Source organism: Emiliania huxleyi, assembly GCF_000372725.1.
Source record: "Emiliania huxleyi CCMP1516 unplaced genomic scaffold EMIHUscaffold_396, whole genome shotgun sequence".
NCBI classification, from domain to species: domain Eukaryota; phylum Haptophyta; order Isochrysidales; family Noelaerhabdaceae; genus Emiliania; species Emiliania huxleyi.
Genome location: NW_005198998.1, coordinates 25,999 through 48,144, shown reverse-complemented (window position 1 = coordinate 48,144; position 22,146 = coordinate 25,999). Strand labels below are relative to the sequence as shown.

At 65.8% G+C, this 22,146-nt stretch overlaps 6 protein-coding genes across 6 annotated transcripts; 2 read left to right on the top strand and 4 right to left on the bottom strand.

Moving 5' to 3' along the window:
• Nucleotides 1-1,536: 1,536 nt before the first annotated feature.
• EMIHUDRAFT_470224 (hypothetical protein) lies at nucleotides 1,537-4,140 on the bottom strand (the record flags this gene model as incomplete). Its single annotated transcript, XM_005770966.1, has 9 exons — nucleotides 3,843-4,140; nucleotides 3,601-3,765; nucleotides 3,337-3,532; nucleotides 3,164-3,240; nucleotides 2,842-2,867; nucleotides 2,608-2,767; nucleotides 2,405-2,551; nucleotides 2,247-2,309; nucleotides 1,537-2,115 (listed from the first exon to the last, which is right to left on the bottom strand). The coding sequence occupies exons 1-9, from the start codon at nucleotides 4,086-4,088 to the stop codon at nucleotides 1,537-1,539; spliced, it is 1,659 nt and encodes a 552-aa protein (XP_005771023.1). The 5' UTR covers nucleotides 4,089-4,140.
• Nucleotides 4,141-5,929: 1,789 nt separating this feature from the next.
• On the top strand, nucleotides 5,930-7,471 carry EMIHUDRAFT_243700 (hypothetical protein; the record flags this gene model as incomplete). Its single annotated transcript, XM_005770965.1, has 4 exons — nucleotides 5,930-5,943; nucleotides 6,775-6,844; nucleotides 6,882-7,315; nucleotides 7,456-7,471. The coding sequence occupies 4 exons, from the start codon at nucleotides 5,930-5,932 to the stop codon at nucleotides 7,469-7,471; spliced, it is 534 nt and encodes a 177-aa protein (XP_005771022.1).
• Nucleotides 7,472-7,580: 109 nt separating this feature from the next.
• Nucleotides 7,581-8,987, bottom strand: EMIHUDRAFT_243699 (hypothetical protein; the record flags this gene model as incomplete). Its single annotated transcript, XM_005770964.1, has 4 exons — nucleotides 7,581-7,624; nucleotides 8,423-8,663; nucleotides 8,759-8,812; nucleotides 8,967-8,987. 4 exons carry the CDS (start codon nucleotides 8,985-8,987, stop codon nucleotides 7,581-7,583), a joined length of 360 nt encoding a protein of 119 aa, XP_005771021.1.
• A 1,846-nt stretch (nucleotides 8,988-10,833) lies between these two features.
• Nucleotides 10,834-12,579, top strand: EMIHUDRAFT_243698 (hypothetical protein; the record flags this gene model as incomplete). Its single annotated transcript, XM_005770963.1, has 6 exons — nucleotides 10,834-11,343; nucleotides 11,419-11,547; nucleotides 11,665-11,756; nucleotides 11,907-11,951; nucleotides 12,024-12,245; nucleotides 12,549-12,579. The coding sequence occupies 6 exons, from the start codon at nucleotides 10,834-10,836 to the stop codon at nucleotides 12,577-12,579; spliced, it is 1,029 nt and encodes a 342-aa protein (XP_005771020.1).
• A 3,517-nt stretch (nucleotides 12,580-16,096) lies between these two features.
• EMIHUDRAFT_46336 (hypothetical protein) lies at nucleotides 16,097-16,432 on the bottom strand (the record flags this gene model as incomplete). Its single annotated transcript, XM_005770962.1, has 2 exons — nucleotides 16,097-16,174; nucleotides 16,229-16,432. Coding segments are annotated over 2 exons (282 nt in total), but the record flags the coding sequence as incomplete, so codon positions are not given.
• A 449-nt stretch (nucleotides 16,433-16,881) lies between these two features.
• Nucleotides 16,882-17,715, bottom strand: EMIHUDRAFT_243695 (hypothetical protein; the record flags this gene model as incomplete). The annotated part of the gene is made up of 1 exon (XM_005770961.1): nucleotides 16,882-17,715. One exon carries the CDS (start codon nucleotides 17,713-17,715, stop codon nucleotides 16,882-16,884), a length of 834 nt encoding a protein of 277 aa, XP_005771018.1.
• Nucleotides 17,716-22,146: the final 4,431 nt, after the last annotated feature.

The following is a 22,146-nucleotide window of genomic DNA, read 5'->3' as shown; positions in this document are numbered from 1 at the left end:
CCCCCCCCCCCGCGGGGGGGGGGCGCATGCCCGCCAAAAAAAAAAACGGGGGGGGGGAGCCTTTTTTTGCCAAAACACGAGGGCTGGGGCGCGCAGCGCGCGTGCGAGGAGAGCTCAACAGAGGGTAGGGTGGGGAAGACGGCGAGGAGGGGGCGGCGGCGGCGGCGGCGGCGGCAGCGCGCGCGCGGCGCGCGCGACGGGGGGGCGGAGCAGCGACCGCTGGCGCGGCCGCTGCTCCGTCTGTGCCAGGGACGCGCGCTCTGCGCCGCTGCAGAGCGCGCGCGTCAGGGCAAGGGGCATGCGTGGCGGCGCGGGACGCGCGGCGGCGGCGGCGAGCAGCCTCCGTGAGCGGTGAGGCGGCCGGGCGAGGGCGCGGCGGGTGACGGGTCAAGGGAGCAGCCCACACCCGGCGTCGCTTTTTGAGCGACGCTGTGGCACGCCTGCGCAGGGGCCGCAGGGCGGTCAGTTGTGGGGCGAGGCGGTGCCGGCCGCGGGCCGGGTGCAAGGCGCCGGCCTCGGCGCCGCCTCGGCGCGCCGCACGGGCCGCGGCGGGTGACGGGTCAAGGGAGCAGCCCACACCCGGCGTCGCTTTTTGAGCGACGCTGTGGTACGCCTGCGCAGGGGCCGCAGGGCGGTCAGTTGTGGGGCGAGGCGGTGCCGGCCGCGGGCCGGGTGCAAGGCGCCGGCCTCGGCGCCGCCTCGGCGCGCAGCACGGGCGCGGCGAGCCTCTGAGCGGGAGCCGAAGGTTTGCCTGTGGGAGGGAGGGAGGGAGGGAGGTGGGGGTGATTTGACTTTGCGGCAGAGGCCGTCCCTGCTGTGAACAGCAAAACGGGACAGTATTTTGGCGGCAAACCAGCCTCAGACTCGGCTCAGAGCTCGAAAAAATGATGATTCCACGGAGTTTCGTATATTTTACCATACCACTCTCTGCTCAATACCATACCACTCCCCAGGAGAATCACCACTCATTTACCAGTAAATAAACAAACGTGGAAAATGCGGCAAGCAAGCACTGCTGACCGTTCGTTGTGTGTCTTGTCACTTGTGATGTCGCGCGAAATAAAAAAACGGTCAAACTCCCAGAGTCCGGTGCCAGAGACGAGATGTGAGAGAGATGTGATGTCACGCGGAGAGATTAAGAGCAGATTAAATTTAATCCCGACACATCTATGTGCTATGACAGAGGGAAGGTTGGGAAGAGGCACGAGGAGGGCGGCGACCTCGACCGACTATGGAGGACCCGTCGCCAGACGACGCAGGGCAGAAGACGGTGAGGCGGAGCAGACGCGCAGGGCGAGACGAGGGAGGGAGCAGGACTTTGCGGAGATCAGCCGGAGGATGTACGAAGAGATTAGGAGCAGCAGGGACCCGAGGGACCATGTGGAAGACGGCTAGTGCTAGTCCCCCATCGGGAGGACGACCCCGGCTAGTCGCCGACCACACCCACAAAGAACCCTGCACAAAGATCGCAAGGGCGGGGACCTGTTCCTTTTTACCCATCTCACAGTAGAGAGGTGTCCGTTTTATGGGTGCTCGTCAGCGCCGGCCGATCCGGTGGAGCCACGACTCAGCCCTGCGCTGAGACGCGGCCGCGCTCGCCGGAGCGGTGGGGGCGGTGGGAGAGGGGGCAGCCGAGGAGGCGAGAGCTGAGGAGGTGGAAGGGGTTGCAGCCAGAGCACGAGGGGTGGCGCCGTCGCCCTCGTCGTCGAACTCGCACTGCCCGCGAGGCAAGCTCCTGCCGCTGATCGACGTGTCTGGGTCGATGATGGGGACTCCAATGGAGGCGGCCCGGTGGTGGCCGCCCGCCTCGGCCTGCTGGTGGCCCGCCTTCCGCAACCGCGCCGACACCTTCGAGTCGAGCCAGTCGGCTGCGGCGCGCGGCGCCTGCGCGCCCGCGGCCGCCCTGTCGTGGTCCGGCGAGGCCGCCAGGTCGAGGATGGACCTTGGCGAGGTGAGGCTCGACTCGTCCTCGCTGCTCCGGCCGTATGGCGAGAGGGAGAGGCGCAGCAGGCCGCCGAACGACTTGCCGAACGACTTGCCGCCGGCCGCGGGGGTCCGCGGCGGCGCGGGGTCGTCTCCCAGCCTTTGTGCGAGGGTGCGGAACCAGCGGCTCGCCTGAGAAGGGAGGGGAGGGGAGGGGGGGTGGGGGGAGGAGCCTACCCAGTAGTAGGCAGCCTTCATTCCAAAGATCTGGCCCGAGGCTACACACAAGCACACAGGGCTCGCGGCGTGGCGCGCACACGCACCTGCACGTCCGCCATCGTGAGGCGCGTGGACGGGTCGACGAGCAGCATCCCGTCGAGGAGAGCCTGAGCGGCGGACATACCTTCTTTGTTCGTCTCTCGCAGAGACCCGCGGAGCCGAGAGGGCTAGAGAGGTGGCCTCTCGGGCACTCTCGGGTAACCTCGGGTAATCTCGGGCAATCTCGCGCCGTCAGAGCCGGCGAGAGCTTGTCCTCGCGGCGGTACAGGCAAAGGATGGACTCGACGGATGAGCGGTTCTCCAGCTGCGCGCGCTTGAGCGCCTCGAAGCGCGGGTCCTTGTCGCTGGCCTGCGCCGCGGGGTGGAGAGAGGCCGGATGGGCGGATCTGTGTGGTCTCTCGGCACACCAGCTCGGCACCCGCTCGGTCTCGGGCTGGGGCGACTCTCGGGTGATCTCGGGCCGATCTCGTCCTCCTCGCTCGCCTCTTCCAGAGGGAAGATGCCGAGCACGAGGGCGAAGATGCACACGCCGAGCGACCAGACGTCGGCCTGCTTGCCGTCGTACCTGCGGGACATGTCGTGGGCGTGTCGTATGCACATGTCTGTGGGAGAAGGGCCCGCCCGCCTCTGCCGCCGTGCCTCCGCTCGCGGCTCGCGGAGATCACCTGGGAGGGGCGAGAGGCGGCGCCGGCGGCGAGGGTGAGAGGCGGCCGGCGGCGAGGGACGGTGAGAGGTGAGGGACCAGCGGAGGCCGCGAGGGCGACTGCCACACGGCGACATCGCGCGCCGCGCGGGCGAGGGCGGGCGAGGGCGGGCGGGCGAGGGGGGGGAGGCGGCTGCGAGGGCGAGGGGGCGCGCGGCGGCGAGGGCGAGGGGCGCGGTGTGAGGGTGAGAGGTAGAGGTAAGGCGGAGAGGAGGGGAAGGGGGGCGTGAGAGTGGTCGGTGCGCGGGAGTGCGGCGCCTCGGGTGCGGCGTACGAGCTCGTGCCGCAGACGCGCGAGCACGTGAGCGAGAGGGGGGCACGCCCTCGCCCGAGGCCTACGGCAAGGTGCTGAGGTGAGGTGATGCACAACCCCAAACACTTCTCTCTCTCTCTCCCCGCACACACAGAGAGGGGGGGGGGGGGAGCGAAGCCTGGCTCGAGGGCGGGGCCGAGGCAGCCCTGAGCGGCAGCCGCGGGAGGGTCGAAGTGCGCGTTGTCGTAGTCGATGATCTTGACGTGCGAGCCGCCCGCCTCGGTGAGGAGAAGGTTCTCGAGCTTGAGGTCGCGGTGCGCCAAGCCGCGCGAGTGCATGTGGAGCACGCCGGAGACCACGCCCGCGAGAAGCACCTAGCAGCAGCGGGCAACCTTCAGTCCAAGATCTGACCCCTCTTTCTCCACCCCCAAGCGAGAAGCTCCTTTGCGCGCTCCTCGGGCACCCGCCCGACTCGCTCCACCAGGCCGAGCAGCTCCCCTCCGCCCACCGCCTCGGTCACGATGATGTCGTACCCGCTCGCTGTCCTGCAGGAGTCGACGAGACGAGCAATGTTGGGGTGGCGGCCCACGCGCTCCAGCGCCGCCACCTGCGAGGGCCGAGGAGGCGGCCTTGATGCTGGCGCCGGAACGGCGAGAGAGCCAAAAGGGGCGAGAGATGAGGTACCTCCGGGTCGATCGCGTCGTCGCCAGCCTTGTGACGGACAATCTTGACCGCCACTTCGAGCCCGTCAAGGCGGCTGATCGCGTGAAAGACAGGGCCGTTGCGGCCAATTCCAAGCGTTCGGCCGGAGAGGACGTAAGGCCCGACTCTCCGAAGCCGCGGCTTCTTACGGCCCGCCGCGCTGGCGGCGCTTGCCCGGCCCGCCTCGTGTGTCGTCGCGGCACTCGCTGTGTCGCTCGAGGTCGCCATCAAAACGGCGGTCGCCAGCCGGCTTTCGTGTCCTTGACGTGATCACCAAGTCCATGAACGACCTGGTCGCGCCACGGCGTCTGTGTAATCACTCGAGATTTCTGTCTTTTTATTGTCCTCTTTTGTTCTGAGATGACTCGAGGTTCTCGAGGTGGATATCCTTTGGCCGCGTTGGGTAGCCCTGGGAGGGGCGGGGCAAGCAATATTGGCTGAGTGCCAGCGCGACCAATTACTGCGATCAATCGGCAGGCGGCGGCGGTGGCGGGCGCCAGTGCATGTTGCCCCAGTCAAAGACCGTGAGAGAGAGAGAGAGAGAGAGAGAGAGAGAGAGAGAGAGAGAAACCGCCAATGGCCGTTATCCGTTAGTGCGGACGTCGCCGCGGCTCGCCTCTGCCGCGGCGGCTGCTGCGCGCACGCGGCGGCGCCGCTCTCTCGCGAGACGGCTGGCGACGCGGCTCGCCGCCGACGTACGGTGCGCTCGTCCGACGGTCCGCAGCGTGGCATGCGCGGCGCTGCGCACCGCTCTGCGAGCGCTTCTGCGCCTGCACTGCCTCTCCCTGTTGCTGCTGTTGGTGGTGATGGTGCTGCTGCTGTGCATATGCTGCTGCTGGCGCGGCGCGGCTCTGCAACTGGGCTCGACGCGCGCGTCGCAAGCATCTGACGAGGCGGGCGGCGTCGGGCAGGTGCGCTTCTCTCTTTGGTGGTGGTGGTGGTGCTGCTGCTGCTGCTGGTGGTGCAGATGCTGCTGATGGTGCGGTGCGGCTCTCCGACTCGACTCGGTGCGCGCGTCGCGGCGATCTGACGCGGCGGGCGGCGTTGCGGGCGGCAGCGATCGCGGCTCGACGGTGGAGGCGGAGGCTGGTGGCTGTGGTGGACTTTGAGTCTATTTCATGGTCGAGTACGGGGACCGGGGGGTCAACCGGGAGGCAGGGGGTTCAACCAGGCGACGGCGGAACGTGGGCCATCGCGGGGACTGCTGCGTACGGAGGGCGCAGCAGGCAGATCCGGATGGTCTCACGCCGGTGGGTGGCACCGAGGCGTCTTGGACGCTCAGCTCTACCTTAAGCTCCTGAGGGGCGCGTGGTTCTAACCACGTAGTATGACTACAGCCCACCACAGACACCCTCCCCCACTCCTCACGTGTGTTCACACCCTCACCCTCTCCTCTCTCCTCTCTCTCTCTCTCTCTCTCCTCTCTCTCCTCTTGTCTGTGCTGTCTGCCTGACTCAGGCACTCAATCTGCCGATGCGTGATTGTGTGTGGGCTGCTCCGAGGGGGCCCTCTGTGCGATCCGACGGGTAGGGGGGCTGTGCCCGGGCGGTGTCCGGTGTGGAGTCCCCTTCTGATCCCGCCTGGGATGTTGGGTGTGAGGTTGTGGCGGCTTCGATCCCAAGGGGGGGAGCTGATCCCACTCAATAACCAACTCTCAGGGGCAGTAGGTGGGCGAGCTTCAGGCACGCTCATCTCGATCGTCAAGACGTCGCTACGCGCGGTCTTCCGCGGGGGGAGCTGCGTCGACGGGTGCGGGACCGCGGCGCAGCCAGTGCCGCGGCGAGGCCTCCGGCTGTTTGCGGCGGGCGGCTTGCTGCTCGCGGCGATGGCGAAAAACTCGTCTCGCCACACGCCAAGGGCTTATGCCCTGGCGAGACGTGAGGCGCATGCGCCCAGGAGGGGAGGGGGCATGTGTAACGACACTGCTAGAGATGCCTTTCGGGGCCCAGAGATAAAACTTCTGTGATGCCATGCGTGACCTAGTAGTGTCCCCAGCTATGGGCGTGTCCACGTTGGAGCCAGGTGTGGTGTGGGCGCGAGAATAGCTCCGCCGTTCATGGAGGCAACCGATGCGAGTCGACTGGTGTGTGTCGTCGTGGTTTCGTATCAAGACTTCTCTCTCTCTCTCTCTCTCTCTCTCTCTCTCTCTCTCTCTCTCTCTCTCGTCAAAGACCGTCTCGTAGTCTACGGCGCCCGTCGATCCCATTTTGCAAGCGCGGACAGCAGTGCAAGAGATAAACGCGTTTTTTTCGGTGCCGCGTTTTTGAAAAGAAAGAAAGAAAACAGGCAACCCAAGGGAGGGATGGGAGGACGGTACGCCGCCACCACACAGGGATTTTAGGGGAGAAGTGTGGTGTTAGCCGTCGCCCACCCTCGGGCGTCTACCACTTCCTATCTCTCTCCGCAGTTTATCACCAATTCTTGCAGCGACCTTCATGCCACCTCGCATTCTTCTCACTCTCGTCGTTCTCTCTCCTGCTGTCTCTTCCCCTGACTCATCGCTCTCCTCGGCCTCGTTCTGAGACGCCGCTGTCGTCTGCCGATCTCTTGCTCTCGCTGCTTCTCTCGCCTTTCTGCGTAACTCCGCTCTCCTCTCCGCGTATTTTGGTCCCTCGAGTTTATCGAGCATTCCTCGCGCAAGGACCACATTTCTGACTCCCACTGCGAGCATATCCCGCCCTGTCATGTCGTTGCTCAGGTCCACTCTCGTTTCGAGCACTTGTACCTCAATGGTCGGTGTTGGCACTGGGGTTCCCTTCGGGTATATTGTGACAGCTGACGGCGGGATTTCCACTTTTGTTTCGTCCTCCTCGGGGTCGTCTGCCGCGTTTTTGCCTTCATCATGACCTCGCGGTAGCAAATCTTTTTCTCTTGGCAACCCGACCACACCAGGAGCGCCCGATGTTCTCTCCAGGCAGCCAAAGCTCACCGCGCACGAGGTGCTCGGAGTCGGCCTCGACGCGAGCCATGCCGAAAAATCAAGCGTGCGTTCCGCGTGCGTTCCGCACCCTCGCGCTTCAGCACCACCCCGACAAGAAGGACGGCGATGCGGCCCTCTTCTTGAGCATCTCAGACGCGTACGAGGAGCTGTCCAGCAAGTCGAGCGGCGAGAGCCCCTCTATCCCCAACATGAGCGAGGAGCTGTGGACGGATCGGTCCGACTCGCCGCTCTGCACGGCCTGCCTCAACGGCGACCGCGTCGAGGTGAATCGGCTGCTCGCCGAGGCGCGCTCGGACCCCTTCCAGCAGGACATCGTCAACAGGCCGGGCCGGTCTGGACTGACGCCGCTCAAGTACGCCTGCGTCAACGGGCACGACGCGATTGTCGAGAAACTGCTCGAGTCCCGCTGCAGCGTGGACAGCACGAGCCGGGCGGGCGTGACGGCGCTGATGGAGGCGCGTGCGGATCATGGGGTGGGAGAATCCTATCGATTAGCCCTGAGCCTAATCTCTCTGTGGAGGCGTGCATCATGGGGAAGGAGTCGTGCGCCCGGCTGCTCCTCGACGCGGGCGCAGAGGTCGATAAGCCGAACATGACGGGGCAAGCGACCTCCAGCCCTCGCAGTCTCTGCGGGCCCGGCCCCGAGGCTCGGAGGTCTCCTCACACGTAGGCAGACCGCGCTTTCCTTCGCATGCATGGCGAGGAGCGGCAGCGAGGCGCGGTGCCGCTGGCCGCGCCGGTCCATGAAACCGCTCATCACAACATGGCCGCCGCGCTACTCAGGCGTGCTGCCGGCTGTTGGTCTCGCGCGGCGCCGTGTCCTCTCGTGCGGAGCGGGGTACAGGGTTGAAGTCTCGCTTAGTGAATGGACGGCCCCTCTAGGCGCCGGCCGCTCGCACGCGGACGCGGAGGGGCGGATCCAGTCGAGTAAACCATGAATGATCACGATAGGCGCCGACCGCTCTCGCCCCGACGGCGAGGGGAGGACGGCGGCACACTTCGCGCGCAAGGTCAAGAACGAGGCGGTGGCGGCGTGGCTGGAGAAGGGCATCGACACGCGGCGAAGCACGCCGGACTCCAGTCCGCTGTTCAGCTGGTTGTGGATTGCGGATGATAGGCGACGACGCTCTCACGCACGTGCGGGGCCGCGAGGGCGAGGGGCAGGGCGGCGAGGCGGCGGGTGGAGAGGGGAAGGGCGGCGCGGCGGCGGGTGGCGGGGCGGTGGGCGGTGCAGGGGAGCAGGGCTGCGAGGGGTGCGGCTCGCGCGACCCGAGCTTGTCTGGAGGAAGAGGCGCCTTGTCCTAGTCCGGCTGTGATGAAGCAGCGCTAATAGTGAATTGATTGAGTGCAATCACAGGCGCCTTGTCCACGAGGGCGGCCGAGTCGCGCAGCAGCGCGCCGGCGTCGAGCCGCGCCGCCCACGTGCCGAGCGCGGCGTCGAAGGGCGCCGCGTGCGGCGAGAAGCCGAAGGAGGTGTTTCTCCAGTGCGTGTGCGCGAGGTCGGTCGAGACGAGGAGGGCGACCTGTGCTCACAGATGGACGGGTTCCGAGAAGGTTCCGAGAAGGCTCAAGGAAGGGTCTCGCTCGCGACGAGGCGGGAGAGGTCGCCCGCTTGCTGGACGCCTCGAGAGGCGGCCGAGGTCGCGGCCGAGCTGGAGGAAGCCGGTCGCGACGGCAGACGAGAGGTTGTACCGCGACAGCGGGAGGCCGAGCGTGACGAGAGGCGGCAAGCGGTGGGCAGCGGAGGCGTTTGCCACGTAGCTGAGGGCGAGCACCTCGCCCCAGTGGAGCGGCATGGGCAGGACTCCGTTCCAGCCACGCTGCAGAGTCACGTTGTGCCTCGCGGAGAGGACGTCCATGATCTGCTGTGCCCGGCGTCCGTTTGGCCATCGAGCGAGACCGGGTAAAGCTTGCGAGGGCTGGCGGGGCCAAACGACTCCTGGAGGCCTCGGCCCACGGTCGCGACGCCCTGTAGCGCCGCGTTCTGATAGATTCCGACGTCCCAGCTTGTCTGAAGCCCGTGAGGTGTGTAGTGAGCACGATCGCATCGGGCGCAGCGTCGGCCAGCAGCCGGCCGGCGAGCAGCGAGCCTCGGTGAAGGCCGTCGGCGGCGGCAGAGAGGTGGGGTTGGAGAGGAGCGACGGATCATCGCCGTGAGGCAGGACCGCCGCAGCGACAAGAGGCATGACGAAGCAGGTGGCGGCGAAGCGGCGACGGTTGAGCGCGGCCACACACAACAGTCGGAGGCCAGACGTGAGCGCGCAAGCAGACCTGACTAAAAGAGTTGGCGAAGCGGCGACGGTTGAGCGCGGCCAACAACAGTCGGAGGCCAGGGCGTGAGCGCCAGCGGCCGGCCAAATTTTCTGAGCTTAGCCTTCGATGTTATGAAACAACGCAAGGCGGACATGGCATATCGCTCTCGGGCCCACAGACATCCCGCACACTCGCCGCACACCCGCCGCCCCCGCGCGCGCCCCGCCCCGGCCGGGAGAAAGGGGAGTGACAGTTTGGGACGGCAACAGAACGAGTATGTTGAGTCCTGGCTCAACAACGCAGAGAGAAATGAAAGCCGTCCGGCTCACAAGTCCGGCTCACGCGCCCCGACTGACCGATCTACCGCACTGAGCACTTGTGCCCCCCCGCTCCCAACCCATCCACCTCGCCTCGGGCCGCGCCGCGCGATCTCGGGCGATCTCGCGCGATCTCGGGCGATCTCGGAGCTCCACGCCACCTCTCCACCCCGCCCCACCTCACCCACTGCCGCGCCGCGCTATCTCGGGCGATCTCGGAGCGTCGCTCGCGCGGCGTCACACCTGCTCAAAAAGGAAGGAGGTTGGAGGCAGGAGGTCACGCCCCATCCAGAGCGCCGTCGTCGCCGGGTTTTTGGCCCCCGGGTCGTCGCCCGACGGTTGCTGCGCGGGGCAGCAGACCGTCGGACGGCGCGACGACGCCCCGTCCGGCACGCTCCCCCCTCCACCCGGCTATTGCCGCACGAGCGCCCTCAGCGGCGGAATTTTTCCCTCGCGCTTCCTTGGGCCCCCGGCAACGCCGACGGACTTCCCGTCCCCCCACCTGCGCCGCAATCACCGCCGTGATTGTCGGCGCCGCGCCCCTTGGCGCCTGTGCATGTCCCGCGTGCCCGCCCGCCAAGGCTGGTGCCAAGGCCAACTCAACTGCCAAGGCTGGTGCCAGGGCCAAATCAACTGCCTGGCTGGTGCCAAGGCTCAAAGGCTCTCCTCTCTCTCTCCTCCCTCTCTCCCTCCCTCCCTCCCTCACCCCCCCCCCTCTCTTCTCTGGTCTCCCCCTCCTCCTCTCTCCTCTTCTCATCCTCTCCCCTCTCCTCCTCTCCTCTCTCCCCCCCTCTCCCCCAGCAGCTTCCTCGAGGCCGAACAGGTAGATCCTCCCTGATCGCTAAGCTACCACAGGGGACGGCCAGGTAGTAGACGTCGTCCGCCGCCGCCTCCGCCGCCCGCGTGCCTCCGCCCCGCTCAGCAAAAAATCAGCATTATATCAGGAGGTGCCAAAGCCGCAGCATCTCCATGAGGTGAGCGTCGTGCGTTTTGCCGCCGCGTGCCGCCGCTGCGCCGACTGGCTCCCGGTTCGAATCGTCCTTCGCGGAGCGAACGCGGCGACACGAGCGCACGTCGCGCGCGTGTGCGCCTGCGACAAGACGAGACGAGACGAGAAGAGAAGGAGAAGCAGACGGTTGATGTTTTTGCTGCCGCGGCCGCGCCGCGAGCTCGCGTCTGTTTTGGCGCCGACGACGCGACGCGCCCCGCTGCGTGAGATGGCGCCGCCGCGGAGTCGGCGCCGCGATCAACCGCGCGCCAGCGGCGAGCGGCGCAGCGCGGCCACCATGCGGCGCGACGTGCCCGCCGTTAATAGTCGTTTTTTCTTCTTGCTGAAAAAGAATTCACGCCGGCTCTCTCACCGACACAGGTTCGACACAGGTACCAAGAGGAGCACAGCAGACGGCAACTCCTCAAAAAGAATTCATCGCTTATTTCATTCCGCTTCGCCGGCTCCTGCTGCATGTCACCGCCCTCTCCGCCATCTGTCGTGCGGCCCGAAAAGCCGCCGCCATCCTTCAAGTACGTGCAGCGCCTGCGCGAGATGCGGGTCGGCGGCGGCGACAAAAATGGCGACTCCAGATGTGCCGCTGCCTACCTGCAGCCGCCTGTGATTGTTGAGGCGGGCGGCGAGCACCACTACTCTATCATCCTCCTTCACGGGCTCGGCAACCGTGGCTCCGATTTTCTGCCGATCCTCCACTCCTTCTCGCGGCTCGGGATCGACGTCTCCAACGTCCGCTTTGTCTTTCCGAATGCACCGCGCCGGACAATGCAGTGGCCAGTCTGGGGACCCTCCCGTGGCGTCCAGGCGTGGTACACTTACTTCAGCGATGAGTCCGGCAAGAGCTCGGCCGACGCCGACGAGATTGCGACCTCCGAGCTCAACGCGAGTGCTGCCGCGCTGCTCGCCCTCGCAGAGGCTGAGGCGAGGTTAGCCGAGATTCGGCGGGATTCGCCTCCCAGTTGGATTGTTCGCTGAGATTAGCGGAGATCACGCGGCGGCCACGATGACCACTCTCGAGACGCCCAGCCGCTGCGAACACAGGCCGCCGCTCTCGGCGGCGACTTTGGCAGAGTCTTTGTGGGCGGGTACTCCCAAGGGGGCACCGTTGCGGCGCACGCGGCTGTTAGCGACGGCGCGCCGCGGCTGGCCGGGGCGCTGCTTACTCGCTCGGTGCTGATGGCCCAGACGTCCCTCTCTCCTTCCTCCGGCGAGGCGGAGGAGGGCGAGCCGCACTTGTGTTGCGAGGAGTGAGCGTCGTCGCTTCACCCTTCCTGCTGTGTCTGACAGGAGCCGGAGGGACGCACGCCGTTCTTCGCCTTTCGTAGCGGGCGCGACAACACGTACCCCATCGGCGTGCAGCGCCACTCCCCTTCGCTGAGGTGTGATCGGCGCCTCTTCACACCCTCATCCCCGTGCAGGCGTGCAGCGCCACTCTCAGGAGCGGCTGGTCGCGGGCGGGTGGCCGGTCGTTGTGGCCAGATTGCTCCGCGGTACGAGCGCCCCTCTACGCCTCGCACTTGTGTGAGCAGGTGGTCGCTCGCCGTGTCCGAGTCCTCTGTCAACCACGCCACGTGGTAGAGCTCGCCCGAGCTTGATTATGGCGCCACCGCCCGCGGGCATCTTCACAGCCGCAACCGCGTGAACAGGTCGTGGGGCGAGTACGATTATGTCGCCGCGAGCGCCGCCTTCGCGCTAGGCTTGCGCGCCGACCCTCCCCCCACGGGAATCGGGCCAGGGCGCAGCTGCTGGACTGCACCCTGCCTCGACCTGCACGGCGTCCTCGTCTCGCTCTGGTACCGCTTCCCCTACCAGTGCGTGGGGCTGTCCCCTTGCTGCCGCGGCGGCGACCAGGCGCCAGCGGCGTCGCGGTGAGTAATTAACCCTTTGAGGACACGTGTTTCACGCGTGGCACAGCGCATTTCAAGTCCCCAGTGAGCCCTGGTGGAGACGCGGACGAGCGATTCAGAGGTTGCATCCACTGAGAGAAGGGCTCTCCTTTCCCTACGTACGGCTTTGGGCTTTACAAGACGTACCTCGTACGAGGACGCTCAAACATATTCTGTAAAAAAAAAAATTGTTTTAATCCAAAATACTGGGCACAGTGTTTTCCCTTACCCCCCCCCCCCCCCCCCCGTCCTCTCCGGACTAGACATGTGCGCTACATTGCCTAGGGGTGGGGTGGTGGGGCCTATTGGGGCATAATGGCTTGTTGTAGTGGATATGAGTTGTGGGCGTGTCTCGCTGGCTTTCGCCAGCCTTTGCAGGCATCCTAAGTTCGGCGTCTCAGCCTCCTCTGCGCCAGGGATCGCGCGGGGCGCAGCACGCCCTGTGTCGTCTGCGCGAGATCCTAGTCCCTGGTTCACCGAGGCGCCCCCTACAGGGAGTCAGCTCAGCCGCGTTCCTTGTAGTGTGATGCCTTTAAGTCTTTAGGTGTTTGTTGTGCTAGCTTGTGAGGCCTTGACAAACTTGATCTCTCGTGCGTGAGTCGTCGCCTCTTCTGTGGTGAGGTGGTCGAGTCCCACTCTCCTTAGTTCTTCATTCACTCGCCTGCTCAGTCGTAGTCTGCCGTAGTAATCAATCGTCCCCATGGGTTCTACTTTGTCGCTTATTTCTTTCATGGTCGAATCGCTGACTCGGTCGCTCTTGCGTCTTATTCGTCGGAGCCTAGTTCTGGCCTCCCCCGAGTACGCTTGCATGTTCCTCACTAATAGGTTCAAGACCGCCTTCCAGGTTTGTTCGGGTTTGATGTCTTCTTCTTCGTAGAAGGAGACTATTATTTGGTTCCACATGTGTAGATGAAGTGCGTTGTGGACCTCAGGCGTGTCCGCCGAGGTTCCGATGATGGTGAGTAGTCTCGGCGGAGGTATGCTCAGTGACTCTCCTTGTGCAAAGACCGCCCGGACGACCGGGCACCCGTCGAGGTGTCTCAGCGTTTCAGAGGTTCTGTTACAGAGCCTGCACCTCGTGTGTGTTGTGGTGTCTAGTCCGTACGCCTTGAGCTGTTTCCGGAGGACCAGCCTCCTGTTGAGAATATGTCTACAATAGTTGTCGGTAATTGTAGGCGGGACCAGAGTGCTGTGTATCGCTCTTGCAGCGTTAATCCATTCTTGAGGGTGGACTATTTTGTTGCTTGTCTCCACTCTGAGGCGGAATCTTGACGAGCTGTCATGCGGTCGGTCGGGTCGCTGCACTCGTGCCCTGGAGTCTTTTCCTCCCTCTCTTATCCACCCTGGGTTCCGTAGGAAGTCCTTCTCCCAGTTTCTGAGGATCCTGGGTTGGGTCATGCCCTTTCTGCTCAGATACTTTGTGATGTCGCCGACGCTTATCTGATCGAGTGGTTTGTCGATCCCGTCGAATGTGTATGTCTCCGGGTGTGGCCAGGCCACCTCCTCGCTCTCCTTGTAGCCTTGCGCCCACTGTAGGGCTGGTAGTGGGTTGTGTCTGAGGAATTCGTCCTTACTTATTTTCGTTCCTGGGTGGACCATTCCTTTGGCGTCTTGTTCGGCTAGCCAGTATTCCTCGTACCATTGACCAGCTTTCTTTTTGAGGGTTCGCACCAAGTACTTGTGGTTGTTTTCTACTGTGTCGTCTCTGTCCAGGTAGGCGTATACTCGTATTGGTTCAAATTTTTCTTTTGGTGATGGGGATGGGCCCGTTGTTGTTTGTCGAGGCTGAGTGCCTTTGTTTGTGACTATTGGGCCGTCTCGTAGGTTCAATATTTTGACTTTGAGCTCTAGCTTGACATTAGTGGGAAAGATTCTGAGCTTGGCCGCTACTGGCGGTCTTTGTAGCATTTGCAGGCTTCGGTCGTAGCCGTGCCAGATTTCCCTTCTTAGGAGGTTGGCCTTCCTGTGCGCGGGGTTGAGCCCCCTTTTGTTGAGAATTATTCCTAGCTCGTGCCAGGCGTAGTGCACCTTCGCTCGATCTGTGGTATGCCAGTGGCCTCCTCTCAGCGGCACGATTATCTGTTCGTCTGTCGATCTGGGGTAGCGGCAATTGATGTATGGGTCGATGGAGGTGGCGAAGTACGCGGTGTCGTCTGGTGTGAAGTAGTTAGTGACTGTGAGTAATTGGGCTGTATTGAATAGGTTGTGGTATTTTGTTATGGAGGGGGGGAGGTGAAGAGTAGGGTTGTTAAATATCGGCGTGGAGCGCGCCTCGAGCGGGTTGTCAGACCCTAGATATTTGAGTCGGAGCTCTCTCATGTCTTCTATGGCTTTGACCCAGAAGGTCGGCAGCTTGGAGGGGGTGTCCCTCCGTTGTTCCCCCGGGTCGAGGCACTTGGTGAGGTCATGAGCTTTGCAGGAGGTTAGTACTGAGGATCTGCCTATTTCCGCTCTAGCGAGCCACAAGTCGAGGAGGGTTTTGTACTGGCCCCTGCTCGCATCGAGGTATCTGAGGAGTGCTTTTATTCGTATAGCCTTGACGTGTTGTTCCCAGTCGCAGAGGGCGACTCCTATGCGCGCGATGGTCGTGCGAGGCGCGCGGCCACGCAGGTGCCGCGCGCGCGTGTGCCTCGGCTCGCCCACCTCGTGCTGCCATCAGTGCCAGCAGCAGGCAAATGGGCGCTGTAGATGTTGTTGTGGTGTTGCGGCACCCGGCTGCGCTCCGCGAGCGGCTGTGCGGCCGCCCGTGGCTGCGCGCAGGCGGCGCCGCCGGTCGTCGCAGCGCGCCGGCTGCACTGGGCCGCAGCATCAGGCCGGCGCCATTGGCGCCAGCCTCTGGCGCTGTTGGCCTATGTTGCACGCCGCGGAGGGACGTACGTGCAAACTTTTTGATGCGCGCGCCGACCGCGCCTTCCGGCGGGTCGGGCGCGCTGCGAGCGAGCGCTGGTAGGCGCTGGGTGGCGCTGGGGGCGGCGAGATTCCCCGCCATTCGGGCAAATCTGTGTCTCAACGCTGCTGCGAAAAGAAATTAAAAAAACATATTCTGTAAATCTAAATCACAAAATAGGTAAATACTAAAAAGACTTGAGAGCTTACCAGGGTTGGACAAAAAGAATTCAACGAGGTCGTGGCAAAAAAGAAGGGACTATTAGTAGAGGTGTCCGTTTTATTTATTTAAAGAAGGGACTATTTAGTATTTTCGTGTTCTCATGGCCTCCCTCGCTCGAACCCCATCCCGGTCAGGGTGGCCTGAGGCGCGGCGCTCAACCGTCGCCGCTTCGCCGCCTCCTGCTGCGCCCTGCTCTCCACTCCCTGCGTGCCTCGCCGCCGCGCGTCCTCGATCGGCCTCCTGGTCTCGCAGAGGCCGCAGACTGGCGCGAGTGGTGGGTTGAGGAGCGTGCACGCGGGGCACGCCCACGCCGCCTCTGCCTGCGCCGCTGCCGCCGACGGCGTGGCGGTGCCGTTCGACGCCGTCGCTGCCACTGCCGCTCCCTGCGGCGCTCCCGCCGCGAGCTGCGGCGGCCGCTGCTGCGGCTGCGGCACAGGGAGAGGCGGCGCGGCCTGCACGCCGGGTGCTGGAGCGGCAAAGGAGAGGAGGGAGCCCGCCCGCCGCATCAGCTCGTGCATGCTGCGGCCGGTGGCGAGGGTCGCGTCGCCGTGCACCATGTACTTGTAGTACGCCTGCTGCCCGCGCTCCGCGTCGGCCGTGCCGGGGAGGATGTACCGGAAGTTGATGTTGACCCTCGGCCGGCGCGAGGCCGCCTTTGGGACGCGGTGGTGCCAGTGCCTAAGGGGAGATATGGGGAGATGTGGGGAGATATGGGGAGATATGGGGGGACGCGGTGGTGCCAGTGCCTCTGCGTGGGGCTGTGCATGACGAGCAGGTCTCCGTCGGCGAGGAGGAGGTCGCGCTGCGGGGTGGACCGGTCCACTCCGTCGTCGCCGCCGCCGAGCGCCGGCCACACGTTGCGCATTCGCCGCAGCTGGAAGGAGGCGGTCGCGCCGAGCGAGAGGGAGCCGATCGTGGGCCGCTCGCCGAGGAAGGTGCGCCCGTCCGTGTGCCATGCGATCTCGTCCGCCCCGTCCATGTAGAGCCGGAGGAGGATCGCGTTGAACGGCACCCCCAGCGAGGCGCGCACCTGCTCGACGAGCGGCAGCAGCCAGTCGGGGATGGGAACGAACGGCTCGAACGCATCAAAGCCACCGAAGAAGGCGGTGTAGCATGGCGTCTCGCACTGCTTCTGGAAGCGTCCCGACAAGTACGTGACGCGGTGCCACAGCACCCTCTCGGCCAGCGTGCTCCACCAGGACCTGCGGCTCTCGGCGTCGAGGTAGCCGCGACAGAGCTTCACGTGCAAGCCCTTGGCGGCGTCCTCGATGCGCAGCCAGTCGCGTGGGGTCTGCGACGGCGCGGCTGCGGCGGCGGCGGCGGCAGCGCGGCAGCGGCGGTTTATTTGCATAGACAGATGTGTACGTATACTGTAGTTGCAGAGCGCCCCATACCGCCAGCTTGCCGCCACCCGGTCCCCTCGGCACGACTAACATGCTAACATCATCTATGCGATCACAGCCGTCATGGCACGTCGAGTACGGAGTAGTGGAGCCATTTCATACTGTATTAGTAGGCGCCCTGCGTGACGGCGCGGCAGCCGTTGTCGTCGGAGCAAGGGAAGATCACAAAGCCGCAAATAACCCCCTTCGGGCCTCCGCTGGCCGACTCGTCCACCTGGCGGCACTCGGTCGTCTTGTACGGCTTGAACGTGTCCTGCAGGAACTTGTCTCGCCTCAAGCGGAGTTTCTTGTACGCGCCCTCGTTGGAGAGGTACCAGCCCTGCAGCTCGTCTGGTGCCTCCGCCCACTGCCACCCGTCGAGCCTGCGCACCTCGGTGGCGATCGGCTTGACCAGGTCGCCAAACTGCTCCTTGCCCGTCCGGAAGAGGCCCGACTGCTGCAGCAGCGTCCGCCCACGCTCTGCGGCGCTCTGCTCCGCCACGTCGGAAGCCCATATCACCGCCGGGCCGGGAACACGGCCGTCCTTCGTCTCGCCAAACTGGCCCTCCTCGGCGGTGGCCGTCGGGTCGTGCTCCCGCCAAAACACGCCCAACAGCTTCTTGAACGGCAGCTTCTGCGGAACGTACTCGACCTTTAGCGCAGGGACCGCCTCGCCGTCGCGCGCCAGGCTCCCCGCGGTCGTCTTCACGACGCCCAGGTACTTGATGGCGTCGATTGCGGGCTGAAGCAGGCGTGTGTCGCCCGCGGACAGGTACGCAACCGCCAGAGGCGCGTCCTCGGCAGCGGCGGGACTGCTCCTGAGCATGGCGGCGGCGGCGAGGGCAGCGAGGTCGCGTCGTTCGAACTGAAACTGCCGCGAGAGCTGCTGCTTCGGTGGTGCCAGCGGCGGCGTAATGAGCGAGGCGAGCACTGCGAGCGGGGCGAGAACCGCCGCAGGCATCGTGGCGTCGCGGCAGATCGCACACGCCGCTGAGGTTTTTGCTCGGGGGGTTGCGCCTTAGAGGGGGCCTCGGGGGGGGGGGTCGCACGGGGTCGCACGGACGTGGTGCGACCCCTGCCGACCCTTCTGCCATGAGTGCCAGCCATTAGCACGGGTACGCACCCAACGTCAACCCCGCCCAGCAGGCCTTCGAGTGCGCCGTTTGCAAGCAGCAGTCATAAGCCGGCCGGCACACCCTGCGTCGGTCGGCCACTGCAACCGAGCGCCAATGCAGACGGGACTCCAGTCTGGGACCGTACCTGTGCTGGAGATTGCACCGCACGCTACATATCGCCCACTCCCTTTGTTCTCTTCTCATAAAATCGGAGGGTCGGCCCACTCCTCTTGCGGTTTGTTCCCTTTGTTCTCTTCTCATAAAATCGGAGGGTCGGCCCACGGGGGGACTGTGTGAACTGAAGCGACCCAACGATTTTATGAGTGGCAGCAAAGGGAGTGTGACAGACCCAGCCTCCCGGAGACCGGGGATGGGCGCCGGTCAGGACCATACCCCCCCACCCTTTGGGCCGCGAGGGTACCATACCATACCCCGGAAAAAGTTGGATCTTGGAACCCGCTGAGTTTTTTCCTGGTCTCGCGGCGCGCCCAGTTCGGTGCAAAATTCTTTTGCTTTGCGGCCAAGGATGACCGATGAGACATCAGACAACAAAAGATCTTTCGCCTCAGCTCCACACACCGCACGCACACGCACATAGAACATTTTTGGACATGCGAAAGTACCGACCGAGACTACCGTACACGCCTCAATTCCTCAAACTAGCTATAGAGGGTACAGGACTCGCTCAGAGTGGCTCACCCGCCTGTTCTCGCTCGGCCGCCGTGGTGTATTCTTCCGGCGGCCAGCAGCGCAATCCCCTCGGAGGTGACCGTAAAGTTGCGCGGGCGCGCCGAGAAGCGCGGCGCGGCCCCGGCTCTGGCGGGCGCCATGAGCGGCTCTATGCCGATGGTGGTGGCGCCGCTGCCCTCCCAATTCTTCTTCCACTCCTGAAAGTGGAAGAATGCCAGCTGCGCGCAGCCGTTGGGCAGCGTCGTGCCGGCCGCCGGCGCGACGCGCTGCCCGTAGAACCTGCCATCGGCGACGTCAAAGGTGGTCGTGGTGGCGCGGGCGGCCTCGTCGCCGTCTTCGAGCAGCTCCGGCGCACACATGCGAAACTCGACCGGCATCCACCGGCCACACCTGCGCAAAGGTTCCGACGAGGCTCAGGCAGGGCTCCGAGGAAGCCAGTCGTGCGTTCCGCCGACCGCACCCTTCGGCGTCCATCCGGAGAGGTCTCCGCTCGCCGACCGGCAAATGCGGCCCCGGCAAAGAGAGCTGGCAGCCGCCCGCGGAGGAGTGACGCGCCTAGCCGGGCAACCGCCGATGCCCCTGAGGGAGGGACCAACTCGCTGGCCGCCGCACGCAGAGGAGCGGCGCGCGAGCTCGTCAGGGTCGACGCGCGTCTCGGCGGCGCAGCGCCACACCGCGCCGTCCACCGCGTAGATGGCGGCCTCCGGCTCGCCGGACGCGGTCAGGCCGACCGCCTGCTTGTGCACCATAGCGATGCGCAAGTCGCCCCGCGAGACGGCCTGCTGACAGCTCGAGGCGGTGAGGAGACGCCGTCTCACATCCCGAGCTGTGAACAGACGCCGTCCACGCCCCGGGGCGGGAGAGACATGCCTGGTGCGAGTAGCTCCTCTCGGCTCCTCTCGGCTCCTCTCGGCGCCTCTCGGCGCCTCTCGGCGCCTCTCGGCTCCTCTCGGCTCCTCTCGGCTCCTCTCGGGCCTGGTGCGAGTAGCATCCCTCCGCGCTCTGGAAGCGCTTCGGGTAGTTTGCGATCCCCCGCGACTCCATGCGCCGGACCCACGCCACCTTGAGGAGCAGCTCCTTCTGCAGCTGGCCCGCGATGTGGTCGCACCGCTGCCACACGGAGCTCACTCGCGGCTCGTTCCGGTGTACCGTCCACTGGCCGCGCAAGTACAGCGCCTCCTGGTCGCCAAACGAGTAGGTGACGATGTCGTGCTGCTCGAGCTCCGCTCTCGACACGAAGAGCGGCAAGTTGCCGACCACCATGTCGAGGTCGCAGTACCTGCCCGCCAAGGAGCGTCGCATCAGAGCCGGCGCACGGCAAGCTCCCAACCGCGCATGTCGCGGTCGCGTACCCCCAGTGGCTGTAGCCGTTGAGGTACTTGCTGAAGACGGCGCCTGGGGGGAGGGGCCGAGAGGGCTCGCGGGAGGAGCTCCGAGGGGCATCGGCGGCGAGCTGCGCGAAGGAGTGCGCCGAAGGTCGGCTTGTACTCGGCGACCAGCCGCGGCCACTTGTCAAACATGAAGCGAAGCGCCTTGAGCGCGACGGTCGCGAGGTTGGGCGAGGTCGGGCGAGGTTGGGCGAGATTGGCCGAGGTCGGCCGAGGTCGGCCGAGGTTGGGCGAGGTTGGGCGAGGTCGGGCGAGGTCGGCCGAGGTTGGGCGAGGTCGGCCGAGGTTGGGCGAGGTCGGGCGAGGTCGGCCGAGGTTGGGCGAGGTTGGCCGAGGTTGGGCGAGGTTGGCCGAGGTCGGGCGAGGTTGGGCGAGGTTGGCCGAGGTCGGGCGAGGTCGGGCGAGGTCGGGCGAGGTTGGCCGAGGTCGGCCGAGGTCGGGCGAGGTTGGGCGAGATTGGCCGAGGTCGGCCGAGGTCGGCCGAGGTTGGGCGAGGTTGGGCGAGGTCGGGCGAGGTCGGCCGAGGTTGGGCGAGGTCGGCCGAGGTTGGGCGAGGTCGGGCGAGGTCGGCCGAGGTTGGGCGAGGTTGGCCGAGGTTGGGCGAGGTTGGCCGAGGTCGGGCGAGGTTGGGCGAGGTTGGCCGAGGTCGGGCGAGGTCGGGCGAGGTCGGGCGAGGTTGGCCGAGGTCGGGCGAGGTCGGGCGAGGTCGGCCGAGGTTGGCCGAGGTCGGGCGAGGTCGGGCGAGGTTGGGCGAGGTCGGGCGAGGTCGGGCGAGGTCGGGCGAGGTTGGGCGAGGTCGGCCGAGGTTGGGCGAGGTCGGCCGAGGTTGGGCGAGGTCGGGCGAGGTTGGGCGAGGTCGGGCGAGGTCGGCCGAGGTCGGCCGAGGTCGGGCGAGGTCGGCCGAGGTCGGCCGAGGTTGGCCGAGGTCGGCCGAGGTTGGGCGAGGTCGGGCGAGGTCGGGCGAGGTTGGCCGAGGTCGGCCGAGGTTGGGCGAGGTCGGGCGAGGTTGGGCGAGGTCGGCCGAGGTCGGGCGAGGTTGAGCGAGGCTAGCCTTGATCACGACTGTGGCGTTGCGGATTGGCAAGTTGAGCGCCTCCCCCAGCTGCATGCCGAGCAGCATCGAGAGGCCGCCCGGGCCCAAGTCGAACCACTTGACGTTGGGAGGCACGTCAGCCGGCACCGCCAGGTCCTGGGAAGGCGGGAGGGAGGTGGCAAGAGGGGGGAGGTGAGGGAGCGAGTGGAGGCAGAGGTCTGCAGAGGCGGCGGCGGCGGCGGCGGCGGCGGCGGCGGTGGCAGCGGTGGCGGCGGTGGCGGCGCTGACGGCGGCGGCGAACAGGCGGTGGCGGCGGCGGCGGCGGCGGCGGTGGTGGCGGTGGCGGCGGTGGGGGGGGGGGGGCGGTGGTCGTGTTGCGGTGTGCACGGTCCTGTTCCTCGTGAAAGACGAGAAAGTCGGCGAGCGGAGAGGAGAGGCGCGCCTGAGGGCCAGGGTCGGGCCAGGGTCAGGGTCAGGGTCGGGCCAGGGTCGGGCCAGGGTCGGGCCAGGTAAGGGTCAGGGTCAGGGTCAGGGTCAGGGTCAGGGTGAGGGTGAGGGTCAGGGTCAGGGTCAGGGTCAGGGTCAGGGTCAGGGCCAGGGTCGGGCCAGGGTCAGGGTCAGGGTCGGGCCAGGTAAGGGTCAGGGTCAGGGTCAGGGTCAGGGTCAGGGTCAGGGACAGGGTCAGGGTGAGGGTGAGGGTGAGGGTGAGGGTCAGGGTCAGGGTCAGGGTCAGGGTCAGGGACAGGGACAGGGTCAGGGTCAGGGTCAGGGTCAGGGTCAGGGTCAGGGTCAGGGTCAGGGTCAGGGTCAGGGTCAGGGGGGTTAGGGTCAGGGGGTTGAGGGGGTCGGGATCAGTGTTGGGATGCGGGTTGGGATGCGGGTTGGGATGCGGGTTGGGATGCGGGTTGGGATGCGGGGTGGGATGCGGGTTGGGATGCGGGTTGGGATGCGGGTTGGGATGCGGGGTGGGATGCGGGTTGGGATGCGGGGTGGGATGCGGGTTGGGATGCGGGTCTCGTTCGACAAGGCTGGCGGCGACGGAGGCGAGGCACGCCGACGCTGCGAAGTACGGCGTCCAGGGTGGCAGTTCGCCCACCTAAGAGGCGAGGGAGGCGGGGTTCGCGGCACCACCACGTCAAAACCTTCAACAGCGGCACGAGACCCAA